Genomic DNA, 14,436 nt, shown 5'->3' with positions numbered 1-14,436 from the left:
GCATTGAAAATGGCCCATCCAGTCTGCCTAGCCTTCCACATAAAATACAGCCTTGAGCAATACATAGGACTCTGCTTTCAAGAGTCATTCCTCTTTGCCTCTGGAGACAATATCTTGAAAATAAAGATTATTAATATTCATCACGTGTCCTGACCCAACATCTGTGGAACTCTCCTTTCTGTTATGATCTGGATTCTCACTGTTGGCCTGAGCTCTCATAACTACCTGGATTTCTTTTTAACATTCTAAAATTATTGTTGTGGATGTCAAGATCTTGCGGCAATCGACTTAGTGGAATCAACTTTTCAGTCATTGTGCTGAGACGTTCTTACCCTGAAGACAGCCGCAGCACAATGGCTGAAATATCAGTTCCACTTGGACAACAGCATGACGCCAACCATGGAAGCCTAAGAGAAGACTGTAAAATTAGTATCTCCTGAGAGACAAGTAGTGTAACAACTCAAAATTTGTAAAGCCTTTACCTATTGTCGTGATGACTGTTCCAGCAAAGAAAAAGGCACTTCCAAGATCCCAGTGGCTGCTGTTATTAGAGTTGTTTCCGACTGGACTGACACCTGCATTTTTAGCATCAATGGCATGCTGAAAGGAAAAACAGAGATCAGATATGAACTGTCCCAGTTAAGAAAGCATCAAACCAACATTTTATGAGCCCATTATTAATAAAGGCTCTTCCGGTAAAGTAACGACTCCTGAGTGACACATTCTTCTAAGATTCCACTCTTACATATTGACAAATTTAATTAATGGTATAAGTCTAAGCTACATTTATTGTTCGGCACATAAGGATTGGTTGTGGCTTTGTCCTCTGTCCAGGCATCTCTATTTATTACTGTCCTAGAGAGCATGAAATCATAAATAAGCACATCGAAGAAGCTGATGATTGATGAATTAGTGGCACTGCTCTACATTTTTGTTGACCATGATAGGTTGTGAACACAGGTGAATTTGCATGATCAATTGAGTTCACCTTTAGGTCAGAGCTGAAGGAGGGAGGCACATTCTTTTCTCCGGAGTCAGCACGACACTAAGATTTCAACACTTTGGACTAACGTGCGGTAAATAGGGTCTCCCGTACAGATGGCCGAGGACATTGCAGATGGCCCAGAATCGCCATCCTTAGCTCTTTCATATAATCGGCCCATTTCCTTCTCTGCGTAACCTCCTGTTAGCTACGGATTATGGCAATCAATATGCTAGCACCGACGTTCGAGGTATCGCATCTTCCATAATTGATCGCTACCCGCTTGCAGCGATATGTTCCAAATAGGCAGCTGTGCTCAACTCAGGGTTGGTTATTAGTGGGTCCTCCTTTAAGTGTCAAGGGAGCAGGTCACTCCTTATTACCAAAAATTACACTGGCTACTGACTGAGGCGAGAGTTGAATTCAAATTCGCCTGTATTTGCTTCAAAATCAGTCTTCGGGATGTCCCCAGGTTAGCTCGTTTCCCATTTCTCCTTAAATCACTCCGGTTATGCACATATCCAACTGTCCAATCGTGTCGTTTGAAGAGATTTCTCGAGAGAACTCTCTCTTTCCAGGCAGCCAAAAATGAACGCCTGGTTTGGCAAAATTATGCCAGGACTCTCATCCTATTACTTTTTTAGGAAATGATTAAAGACACAACTATTTGACAAATTTATAACCTGAGCTCACTAATGCTTTTTAAAATAAAATATATATTTTAGAAATTGATGTCTTTTTATGAACTGTATATTTGCTGGACGTTCAGCCTTATCTGCTGTGAACCGCCTAGAACTATTCGTGGTCTGGAGGTATATAAGAATAAATTGTTATTATTATTTCATGAAATGGAGGAATACAGCCTTTTCAGCAATGGCATCAGAGCATTGGAAAAAGCTGCTTATAGATACACATTTGGAGCAGAACCTTCCATCTTTCAGAAACAGCTACAAACTCTCCTATTCCCATGAAACTGTTTTAGATCAATGATGGAGAAAGAGCCTTTGGATGGTACCAAAGTGGTGATTTAGATATGTGTTTAAAGTTCATTCCCCACCATGGCGATTTACATGGTTAAAGTCCGTTCGGAAGGGTACATGTTGGAATAACGTGAAAACGGGCTTCTGGGCTAGAAGAACCATTGGTCTGACCCAGTAAGACTATTCAGATGTTCTTATGAGGGGGTGCTGAAGAGTTCTCAGCGCATCCACGAAGAGAATGATGTGGATATGGTTCAATCAATGATGTGAAACGAAGTCGAATTTTGTTTCTGCAAATTGGCACTCAACAAACTAAGATAACACTCTGTACAGCTACAGTGGCAAAACAACGCCTCAAATTTAGGAAGTTGGTTGGTTGGGTTGAGAACTTTTCATCACCTCCTCGTATGTAATAAAAGTGAGCCAAGTATACGACAGTCAAGCCATTGTGACATCACTGATAAGGTTGGCTCTTATTGGTGGAATGAGGCATTATGACATCACAATCTCAGCTCTGGTTACCAGACCATTGGTCTGACCCAGTAAGACTATTCAGATGTTCTTATGAGGGAGTGCTGAAGAGTTCTCAGCCCAACCAAGAAAAGAATGACGTGGATATGGTTCAATTAATGATCTTAAATGATGTGAAAAATATAGAATTTTGTTTCTGCAAATTGGCGCTTAACGAAATAAGATACTTTTTTCAGCTCTAGTGGCAAAATAACGCTCTGAATTTAGGAAGCTGGTTGGTTGGGCTGAGAACTTTTCAGCACCTCCTCGTCCTGGCATCAGTAAATTAGTAAGCCCTCTGATTTAATACTATCATTTATAAGCTCACTTCTTCACAACCACAGGGAAAGGATGCAAGAACTTGCCACACCGTTGCTCCTGCACATAGATGGGTCAAACACTGGTTGGCAGGCAGAAAGCAGAGGGTTGCGGTGAAGGGCCACTACTCGGGCTGGAGAAAGGTAACGAGTGGTGTCCCGCAGGGGTCTGTGCTCGGGCCGCTGCTGTTAAATGTGTTTATAAATGACCTGGAAGAGGGGATCAAGTGCGAGGTTATAAAGTTTGCAGATGACATTAAACTCTGTAGCAGGGTTAAAACTATAAACATAGAAACATAGAAGATGACAGCAGAAAAGGGCTCCAGCCCATCAAGTCTGCCCACTCTGCTTACCCACCCCCTGTCTATGCCCTAATGACCCAATTTCCTTATCTTGACCCTCGTAGGGAACCCACATGGGTATCCCATTTATTCTTAAAGTCTGGCACGCTGTCTGCCTCGATCACCTGCACTGGAAGCTTGTTCCAATGATCAACCACTCTCTCTGTGAAGAAATACTTTCTGGTGTCGCCAAGTGAAGAACTGCAAAGAGACCTGACAACATTGGAGGAGTGGGCAAATAAATGGCAGATGAACTCCAATATAGAGAAATGCAAGGTCATGCATATAGGGAAAAAGAACCCGATGTTCAGCTACAAAATGGGGGGGGGGTTGGCTCTGGGGGAAAGTAACCTCGAAAAGGACTTGGGAGTGTTGGTGGATACAACAATGAAATCAACGGCGCAATGCGCGGCAGCCTCAAAGAAAGCAAGCAGAATGCTGGGTACTATCAAGAAGGGTATTACAACAGAACGAAGGAAGTCATTTTACGTTGTATCGGGCAATGGTGCGCCCGCACCTGGAGTACTGTGTCCAGTATTGGTCACCGTACCTTAAGATGGATATGGCAATACTTGAGAGGGTCCAGAGGAGAGCGACACGAATGATTAAAGGCACGGAAAACCTTTCATACACTGAAAGGTTGGAGAAACTGGGGCTCTTCTCCCTGGAAAAGCGGAGACTCAGAGGAGATATGATAGAGACTTACAAGATCATGAAGGGCATAGAGAGAGTAGAGAGGGACAGATTCTTCAAACTTTCGAAACATAAAAGAACAAGAGGGCATTCGGAAAAGTTGAAAGGGGACAAATTCAAAACGAATGCTAGGAAGATCTTCTTTACCCAACGTGTGGTGGACACCTGGAATGCGCTTCCAGAGGGCGTAATAGGGCAGAGTAGATTACTGGGGTTCAAGAAAGGATTGAACAATTTCCTGCTGGAAAAGGGGATAGAGGGGTATAGATAGAGGATTACTGCACAGGTCCTGGACCTGTTGGGCCGCCGCGTGAGCGGACTGCTGGGCGCGATGGACCTCGGGTCTGACCCAGCGGAGGCATTGCTTATGTTCTTCTGTTCTTATGGGAGAGGAGGAGATAGTGGATGCTGCGGATGGACCATTTGGCCTTTATCTGCCATCATGTTTCTGTTTCTATAACCATAAAGCTCTATGACATCACAATGCAGGTGCAAAGAGCCTTAGCCTATAGGAAGAGGAGATGCAAATGTTAAGAGCCTTAGCCAATGCGCTTCCAGAGAGCGTAATAGGGCAGAGTACGGTACTGGGGTTAAGAAAGGATTGGACAATTTCCTGCTGGAAAAGGGGATAGAGGGGTATAGATAGAGGATTTACTGCACAGGTCCTGGACTAGTTGGGCCGCCGCGTGAGCGGACTGCTGGGGTCGCCGATGGACCTCGGGTCTGACCCAGTGGAGGCATTGCTTATGTGCTTATGAGAGAAACCAAAACGTAAAACATGAATTACTAAAGTAAAGATATATAGTTTTGCTGAAATTTGGAAAAAAGTAAAATCGTCTCTGAACACATTTCATTAGTGATGCCGTTTTTAACAGAGGACATCAAAGAGCTCTTCCTTTCTTGTGGCTTGTCTGGTTTTTCTGTTTCATATAAGAAGCATAAAAAGTTTTGATTTCAAAATATAACACCATAATCTAATAATAATAATAACAGTTTATATACCGCAGGACCGTAAAGTTTCTATGCGGTTTACAATGATTAAAATGTTACAGATATGGGTAGTACTAACAGAGTTGAAGTTTAGCGATCAGTTGTGGGGAGAGATTGGTGCGGTGCATCTGCCTACGTACTTTAGGAACAGATATGTTTTTAGGTGTTTCCATAAATTCCCCATAGGTATCGCAAGCATGAGTAATTGTTTCAGATCTTTACCCCATAATGCTGCCTGATATGAGAAGAGATTGCTAATGATGTCTTTATGGGGGCTAGGCCAAAAAGTACCTTAAGCAGAAACAACCGACTTAAATTTCACACGTGCCTCCATCGTCAGCCAGTGCAGGAGTCGGTAGGAAGGAGTTAGGTGATCGAACTTCTTCAGTCTGACCGCCGCATGTTGCACCAGTTGTAGTCGCTGCAAGTTCTTCTGGGTAATTGCCAGATAGGCAATATTGCAGCAGTGAAGTTGGCTTAGTATAAGGGATTGTACTGTAATTCTGAATGATGAAGCATCAAAATATGATCTAATGCAATGTTCTATCAACCACCGGTCCATGGACCGGTGCCGGTCCACAGGGCCGGCATGTGCATCAGGCCCAAAACTGTGTTCTTCAACTGCCGGTCCGCGGTGCGATCGATGCGTTGTTAATAAGATTATATTGTGTTTATGTATGAGAAATGAATGGAAAAACTAGTGTTACAATTAGGACTATGGGGGCAGGGTCTGGGGTGGAGATTGGGTAGAGATGGGCAGGGGCTGGCCCACGACTTAGCCCAGTGTTCTTCAACCGCCGATGCCGGTCCACAAAATAATTCTTTTATTTCTGCCGGTCCATAGGTGTAAAAAGGTTGAAGAACACTGCTCTAATGGACCGAAGCTTCCAGAGAGCCAAAAAACCCTTTCTAAGCAAAGGTCGTAAGTGGCATTGAGGGATTCAAATGTATCATAAACCTCATTGTGAAAAGATCAACTGATCAGAAGTGTATTATGCTTTGTAATTCCTAATTATGTACAAAACAAAGACGAATGACTACAGTAACACCTAATTAACACCAATTTCTTGGATGATAAATAAAGCATAAGAAATGTGGACTGAGGTGATATAGTAAGACACTTGGGATGTACATTCGTTTGAAACAGCATAGGACACGTCAGTGACATTGCTCAAGAGGTTTAATGCCATTGGCAAATGAAAAAGAGCAGAAGAAACATAACATTTTGTGTGTCAATAATGCCCACTCTTTGGAAAAAGGGGACACTTCCCCCCCGGATTCTGTAATCTGTATAAGAACATAAGAATTGACAGAAGAGTCCATGAAGCCCAGAATTCTGTTTTCCAACAGTGGTACAACCCAGGTCCCAAGAACCTGGCAGAAACCCAAAGAGTAGCAACATTCCAGAGCTGGTATTGTGATGTCATAATGCCTCAGAACCAACCTCATCAGTGATGTCACAATGGCTTCATTGTCCTATACTTGGCACATGTAAGAGCATAAGAACAGCCTTTGTGTTTGAGAAGGTGCTGGAGTCCCAACCTCGCCCATGTCAAGTGTCTACAGACTTTCTGGCATGTCACAATAAGCATTTTATATTCAATGATCAGATTTATCTGCATATATCAGGCTTGAGGGTGTTTTGAAATCCCACAATAGCCAATTTGTTTCAACAGGGATTATGTTGGTGCATGTAAATTACCAATATTTTTCTTATATGGAAAGGAATCCTGAATGCATTTCAAGCATTTGTCCAAGAACTGAACGACTGTCAGCGTACAATTCAGAGATTGCGTTCTTAGCTAACATAAAAATGTATTTCTATACTGAAAATACCATTAAGTTCTATGCGGTTTACAAAACTAAAATAAGAACTGCACTTATGCAGTTGAATATAATTAATTTCCTGAAAATCCTGCAAACAAATCTGTTTTCAATTGTCTCCTAAAATGCTGATAAGAACAAAAAGTCGCTATTAAAGTATTCCATCAATTAGGTAAATTTGAGACTTCAGTATTTTCTAAATCTACAGACAGGAATACCTTGCTACAGTTTCAAAGTATGCATCCTCTTAAATGCACCCCCCTACCCCCCCCCCCTACATCCAGTACTTCTTAATCCAGCAATCTTCACCAAGAACAAATAGCTTGAGCTTTCCCTCTGCTATAACTTCTTGGTCCCATGAACAGGAAGTTATATCAGAGGGAGGGCTCGGGGCTGGCATGAGCGGCAGGTAGGAGTCCCTGCTCACTGCCAGTGGAGACCAGCAGCACTTGAGAGGTACTGGGAGGGGTGGGAGAGGGGAGATGCTGGCCTGCTTTGCTGCTATTGGGTAAGCATCCCCTGCCCCCTCTTCCTGAACCACTAATTATGGTAGGTTGTGTCAATTAGCGCCTAATTTATCAATTAAATTACACGCATAACTGCCATTCTACAACTTGTGTGAAAATATGCACACGAGATTATGGAATTAGGGAGCTGCCGTGCATTAATTTAGTCCATACAGGATATCAGCTACTCCTATACACAGAATCGTACAAAAAATAACAGCAGATGTTTTTATGAAAGATAAAGGTGCTTTTTCTTGTTCACTATATTGTACATTTAATTGTTTATTGCACTGTTGTTGGTTTGGAGAATCAATAAAGATTTATATAAAAAAAAAAAATGACAGGCAGATAAAGATCATATGGCCTATGCAGTCTGTCCATCTGTATTCACTGAATAAGCTCAACTATCACTTCCTTTCCTAGAGATTCTCTGTGCTTTCTTGAATTCAGATACAATGCTCTTCTGGAGGCCGTTCCACACGTTTCATCACCCTTTCAATCTAATATAATAAAAGCCTAAGCCGCACATGCACACTCTGACCTGTGTGCTCCTGTTTTCCGTGCGTTATAGGTCCCCACAGGTACGAGTGCGCATGCGTGCTTCCACGCATCTCTCTCTCCCTAGACGGATGTTGGCTTCGGGCGGCGCGGAGGCTGTCTGCCGCCACGGCTGTCGGCGGCTGCAGGCCATGGCGGCTTGAGACGGCTGTCGGCGGAGGGCAGACGCGAGATAAGGGGTGCTGACAGGGGAAGAGACGGGGGTAGAAAAAGGAAGGGAGGCCTACTGCTGGACGGGGGAGCAGGAAAGAGGTGCTAGGGGGGAAGAAAAAGGTAGGGAGGCCTACTGCTGGATGGGGAAGCAGGAAAGAGGTGCTGATGGATACGGGAAGAGACGGGGAGGGGAAGAAAAAGGAAGGGAGGCCTACTGCTGGACAGGGGAACAGGAAAGAGGTACTGCTGGACAGGGGGAGATTAAAAAAAAGGGAGAAGGGCTGCTGCTGGATAAGGGGAGCAGTTAAGGGTGGTGGTGGACACAGGGAAGGTTAAAGGAAGGGAGAATGGGTGGACATCCGAGGAAAAAGAAAGACAGAAATACAGAAGGAGAGGAGAAGAAGGAGAGAGAGAGAGAAAGAAATAAAGACAGATACACACATATATTCTAGCACCCGTTAATGTAACGGGCTATAAGACTAGTAAATATATTTTTTTTAGATTACTCCTACCACCATCCACCTTCATCCTATACCGTCTCATTCCAGAGCTTCCATTCAGTTAAAAGAGACTCACCTCTTATTTATTTATGCGTGGCTATATTTAAGGGCTCCTTTTACGAAGCCACGTTAGCGGTTTAATGCGCGTAATAGTGCGCGCTAATTTGCCGGTCACGCTAGCCACTACTGCCTTCTCTTGAGCAAGCGGTAGATTTTTGGCTATCGCGGGGGTTAGCGCGCGCTAAAAAATTGCGTACAATAAAGCCGCTAGCGCGGCTTCGTAAAAGGAGCCCTGAATGTCTCTATCAAATCTCCCCCTCCCACCTTTTTCCCAAAATATACGCTTTGGGCCTGATTCTGGAAACGATGCCCACCACGGTGGGCACTCGCAAACCTACCTCGTGTCAATCACCGGTAGGCGCAGCGTCCAGAATCACATCTATTTTTTGTACAGATGCCTTAAATGAGAGTTTGCAACTGACATGACAGACCGAGCAGCGCCAGGAGCGCGTTTTATTATTTGACCCACCTCAGCCCTGAAGAAAGATAATGAAACGAATGTTCGTCGGATGAGGTGTCATTGCAATCAATAAGCCAAGCTAAGTAACAGCTTTGGTAATTTGTTTTCATTGCTATTGAATTCAAAATTTAAAAAAATTGATAAACGATAAAGAGAAAAAAAAAATAGAAAATGATTAAGTAAAAAAAGCACAAGGGCGTAAAAAGAAGAAGAAAAAAAAAAGGTACAAAAAATCTGCTCCAGCATTTGGATCGATGACGAGTTCAGCCAGCTCAGGTTAGAATACTTTCTGGCATTCTGAGTAGAGAATGACATGGTGACAAAATTCATCACTGTTCCCGTCCCCGTGGATAACCGCAGGAAACCATCTTCATGTCATTTTTTAAAGAGAGAGGAAGAATCAGAGTATGAATGGCCACAACCACTGACCCTCAAGCTTTGCTTTGAAGAATGCTGGTGTAGAAGGACTGAGGTTGAAACAGACACTACAGAATGACAGTCTCTGGTATCCAGAGCAGATATTGTGATGTCATAATGCCTCATTCCACCAGTGCCTAAGAGACAATCACATCAGTGATGTCACAATGGCTTCATTATCCTTGGCTCACATAAGAATCAGAGTATGAATGGCCACAACCACTGACCCGCAAGCTTTGCTTTGAAGAATGCTGGAGTAGGACTGAGGTTGAAAAAGACACTAGAAAATGACATGGGATTATTTCCTGCGGTTATCCGCGGGGACGGTAACGGTGTTGAATTTTGTCACCGTGTCATTCTCTAATTCTGAGGATCCAGCTGAAGTTGGTTGGTTAGTTGCATGTTTATAACACCAGGTGGATGTGAACTGATGTGAGTGAACTGAAAATCATATGATAACAAGATTTATTAAAATAGATTGAATTTGGTATCTTAAATGTAGGCCAGCATTTTACAAGAAGTGCCTAGGCACTCCTAAGGCCACTTTCGGCATAAGCCACATCTACGCCGGCCTTAGGAGCCTGTAGGCATGAGTCAGACGCCTACCTTGTAGGCGTCATTCGACGCATCAGTCTTTTTAAAAAACATGCATCCTTATTGGTCCATTAGGGATGTGGTAGGATACTTACCACTGCCTACAATCGGAACGTCGTTTTGAGATTCAGGCCCTTTGAGATTTTTAAATCTGTCCCCATACACCTTATGTTGAAGACCACTGATAATTTTAGAAGCTACCATCTGGACCAACTCATCTTGTCCCTACCAACTGCAATACCATACTTGAAAGCACAGTTACTTACCGTAACAGGTGTTATCCAGGGACAGCAGGCATATATTCTCACATGTGGGTGACGTCATCTACGGAGCCCCGGCGCGGACAGCTTTTCAAGCAAACTTGATAGAAGTTTCAAGTTTGCACACTGCACCACGCATGTGCGTGCCTTCTCGCCCACTAGAGGGCGCATCCAACCTCGTGGTCCTCAGTTCCATAACTAGCAAGGAAGCCATCCCCGGGGAGGTGGGCGGGTTGTGAGAATATATGCCTGCTGTCCCTGGATAACACCTGTTACGGTAAGTAACTGTGCTTTATCCCAGGACAAGCAGGCATGATATTCTCACATGTGGGTGACCTCCAAGCCAACCAAAAAAGGGTAGGTGGGAGGATGGCAATTTATGAAAACAGGTTACGTAATACCGACTGGCCAAACCGGCCATCGTTTCTGGACAAGGTGTCCAGACAGTAATGAGAGGTGAATGTATGAACCGAAGACCAAGTGGCAGCCTTGCATATGTCCTCCATCGGGGTGGATCGGAGGAAAGCTATTGAAGCTGCCATCGCTCGGACCTTGTGCCCCGTGACTCGACCCGGGGAGGAAGGCCAGCCTGAGCGTAGCAAAAGGAAATGCAAGCGGCCAACCAGTTAGACAGAGTGCGCTTGGAAACTGGGTGCCCTAATCGATTGGGATCGAAGGACAGAAATAATTGAGGAACCTTCGATGAGGCCTGGTGCGTTGAAGATAAAATGCCAACGCCCTCTTACAGTCAAGCGTGTGAAGCGCCGTCTCGCCTGGATGGGAGTGGGGCTTCGGGAAGAACACAGGAAGGACAATGGACTGATTGAGGTGGAAGTCAGAAACAACTTTAGGTAGAAACTTAGGATGGGTGCGGAGGACCACCTTGTCGTGATGAAAGACAGTGAAAGGAGGGTCCGCAACCAAGGCTTGCAACTCCCCAATCCGCCTGGCGGAGGTGAGGGCAATTAGAAACACCGCCTTCCAAGTCAGAAATTTCAAGAGGGACTTGTTGAGTGGCTCAAACGGGGGTTTCATCAGTTGAGCCAGAACCACATTCAAATTCCACACGACGGGCGGAGGCTTAAGAGGGGGGCAAACCCTGAGTAACCCTTTCATGAAGCGTGTCACCAAGGGGTGGAGTGACAGAGGGCGTCCCTCCAGAGGTTGGTGGAAAGCAGAAATCGCACTGAGATGAACTCGCACCGAAGTGGTTTTCAAGCCGGAGCGCGACAAATGAAACAAATATTCTAAAACCGAGGATACCGGAACTGATACCGGATCCAGGTGAAAAGACGAGCACCAGGTGGAAAACCTGGTCCATTTCTGTGCATAGCACAGCCTCGTCGAGATCTTGCGGGAGGCTTCCAACACCTCCTTCACCGATTGAGACAGGTCCGGAGGAGTCAGGGAACAAGAAACCAGGCTGTCAGGTGCAATGACTGCAGATTGGGATGTAACATGGATCCTTGACTCTGAGACAGCAGAGAAGGAGAGACAGGCAGGGGAAGAGGCTCCCTGGCACTGAGTTGGAGCAGCAGGGAGAACCAGTGCTGACGCGGCCACCGAGGTGCTATGAGAATCATCGTGGCCGTGGACGATTTTAGGTGTACCAACGTTCGCATGATCAGAGGGAACGGAGGGAATGCATACAGGAACCTCCCTTCCCAGTCGAGTAGGAAGGCATCCGCTTCCAGACGGTCCTGCGAGTACATCCGAGAACAATATAGTGGTAGTTTGTGTGTCTCCGGAGAGGCAAACAGATCCACCTGTGGCGTTCCCCAGCGAGCGAAAACCTCGCGTAGAACTGCTGAGTGTAGAGTCCACTCGTGCGGTTGCAGAAGTCGACTCAGTTTGTCCGCCAGGCAATTCCGTTCTCCTTGGATGTAGACCGCCCGGAGGAAGATGTTCCGGGAGGCCGCCCACTCCCAGAGGCGAAGAGCCTCGGAGCAGAGGGGCCATGACCCCGTTCCTCCCTGCTTGTTCACATAATACATTGCCACCTGATTGTCCGTGCGGACGAGGACCACCTGGTCCTGCAACATGTGAACGAAGGCTCGAAGTGCTAGGAAGATGGCCCGCAGCTCTAGCACGTTGATATGACACCGACGGTCTTCTGCCGACCACAGGCCCTGCGTGCGAAGACCGTCGAGATGGGCTCCCCACGCGTACTCCGAGGAGTCCGTGGTCAGGACCTTGTGAAAAGGCGGAGTGCGGAACAATAGCCCCCTGGACAGATTTGAAGAGTCTGTCCACCAGCGTAGCGATTTCCGCAAAAGCGAGTCACCGAAATGAGGCGGGACACCGGGTCGCACTCCTGACGCCACTGGGATGCGAGGGTCCACTGGGGGATCCTCAGGTGTAGCCTCGCAAACGGCGTGACATGTACCGTCGAGGCCATATGGCCCAGCAGCATCATCATGTGCTTGGCCGACACCTTCGACAGTTGAGAGAACTGGCGACTCATCCGTACCAAGGCTTCCAACCGCTGGGTCGGCAGGTAGGAGCGTAGGCGCACCGTGTCCAGCACCGCACCTATGAATTGAAGAGACTGCGACGGCCTCAACTGAGACTTTGGGAAGTTTATCTCGAACCCGAGAGTTTGCAGGAAGGTAATAGACTGTCGGGTCGCTGAGATAACCCCCTCCCTGGTCGGGGCTTTGATGAGCCAATCGTCCAGGTAAGGGAACACGTGGAGTCCCCGTGACCTGAGGGCTGCTGCAAACCACCACCATGCACTTCGTGAATACTCGTGGGGACGCGGCCAGGCCGAAGGGCAGTACCCTGTACTGGAGGTGGAGGTCCCCCACCTGGAATCGTAAGAATCTTCGACAGGCGGGGTGCACCGGAACATGGGTGTATGCTTCCTTCAGGTCGAGGGAGCACATCCAGTCCCCTTCCTCCAAGAGGGGATACAGAACCGGGAGAGATAGCATTCGAAACTTCTCCCGGGCCAGGAATTTGTTGAGCTTCCTGAGGTCCAATATGGGGCGCAGGTCCCCGGTCTTTTTTGGGACCAAAAAGTAGCGGGAGTAAAACCCCGTACCCCACTGGTCCTTGGGGACCGGCTCGACCGCCCGAAGCTTCAAGAGGGCTTTGGCTTCGGTTATAAGGGTCGGTAGCTGCGAACGGTTGCAGGGGACTAAACTCGGGGGACTGTCCGGCGGCGAGGACACAAAGTTGAGCGAGTAGCCCTCGGAGACGATCCGGAGCACCCAAGCGTCTGAGGTAATCCCGGTCCATGCCTCCCGGAAGGACCGGAGACGGCCCCCGATAGGAAGGGATTCCTGTGAAAGTGCGGAGGGGAACCCGCCCCGTCCGCTCAGCCCGTCAAAAGGAAGGCGCTGGCTTAGAAGGGCCCTGCGCCGGGGCTTGGGTTTGTCCCCCTCTGCCTCGCTGAGACGGACGTCTCGGAGGCGGTCTCGAGAAAGCCGGGGTCGACTTCTGAGGGTATCGGCGCGGCGGAGGCCGAAAGGGTTTCTGAGGCGGGGGCCTAGGTTTGGGGCGGACCAGGGATGCTAGAGAGCGCTCCTGTTCCGACAAGCGTTTGGTCGCCGCATCCAATGACTCGTCGAATAACTCGGACCCCACACAGGCAAGTCTGCCAGGCGTTCCTGCAGGTTTGGGTCCATGTCGAGGGTGCGAAGCCAGGCCAAGCGGCGCATGGCCACCGCGAGGGCCGACACCCTCGAAACCAGCTCAAAGGCTCGTACACTGCATGGAATAGGTACAATCGCAATTGAGACAGGTTGGACATAAACTTGTCGAATCCTGCTCTTTGGGAGTCCGGTAACGAGTTTCGATATTGAGGAAGATCCTTCACCATACCCCGCAAATAGGAGGAAAAGGTGAAGGCGTAATTTAGAACCCTGGTGGCCATCAGGGAATTTGAATAGAGGCGACGGCCAAACTTGTCCAGGGTCCGCCCTTCCCTGCCTGGTGGAACCGTCGCAGAAACCCGTGAGGGCTGTGATTTTTTAAGGGCTGACTCCACCAGAAGGGACTGGTGTGAGAGCTGCGCCTTATCGAACCCTTTAGGGGGAATCGTTCTATACTTCGATTCCATTTTTGAAGGTACAGACGTGACTGTAAGAGGGTTTGACAAGTTCTTCAGCCAGGTCTGCAGAAGGACGCTGTTGAGAGGGAGTCTAGGCACCTCTCTAGGAGGAGTGGGGAGGTCCTGTTCCTCCAAAAATTCTTTGGAATACCGAGAACATACCATCTGGTCAATCCCCAGGGCTTGGGCCATGTCCTGAACGAAGGATGAAAATGAGGACGGCCTAGCCTGGGGAGA

The 14,436-nt window shown here is 47.1% G+C and overlaps 1 protein-coding gene across 6 annotated transcripts in view; it reads right to left on the bottom strand.

The window, feature by feature from the left end:
- Window positions 1-14,436, bottom strand: part of KCNK10 (potassium two pore domain channel subfamily K member 10) — a 155,335-nt gene that overhangs the window by 35,783 nt on the left and 105,116 nt on the right. For all 6 annotated transcript variants that reach the window (XM_033950838.1, XM_033950837.1, XM_033950840.1 and 3 more), the window contains one exon: window positions 483-600. In XM_033950838.1, the coding sequence (XP_033806729.1) occupies window positions 483-600 (118 nt within the window). The remainder of the gene's footprint in view (window positions 1-482; window positions 601-14,436) is intronic.

The sequence above is a fragment of the Geotrypetes seraphini genome, chromosome 7 (genome assembly GCF_902459505.1).
Source record: "Geotrypetes seraphini chromosome 7, aGeoSer1.1, whole genome shotgun sequence".
NCBI lineage: Eukaryota > Metazoa > Chordata > Amphibia > Gymnophiona > Dermophiidae > Geotrypetes > Geotrypetes seraphini.
This window is presented reverse-complemented; position numbering and strand designations above follow the sequence as displayed.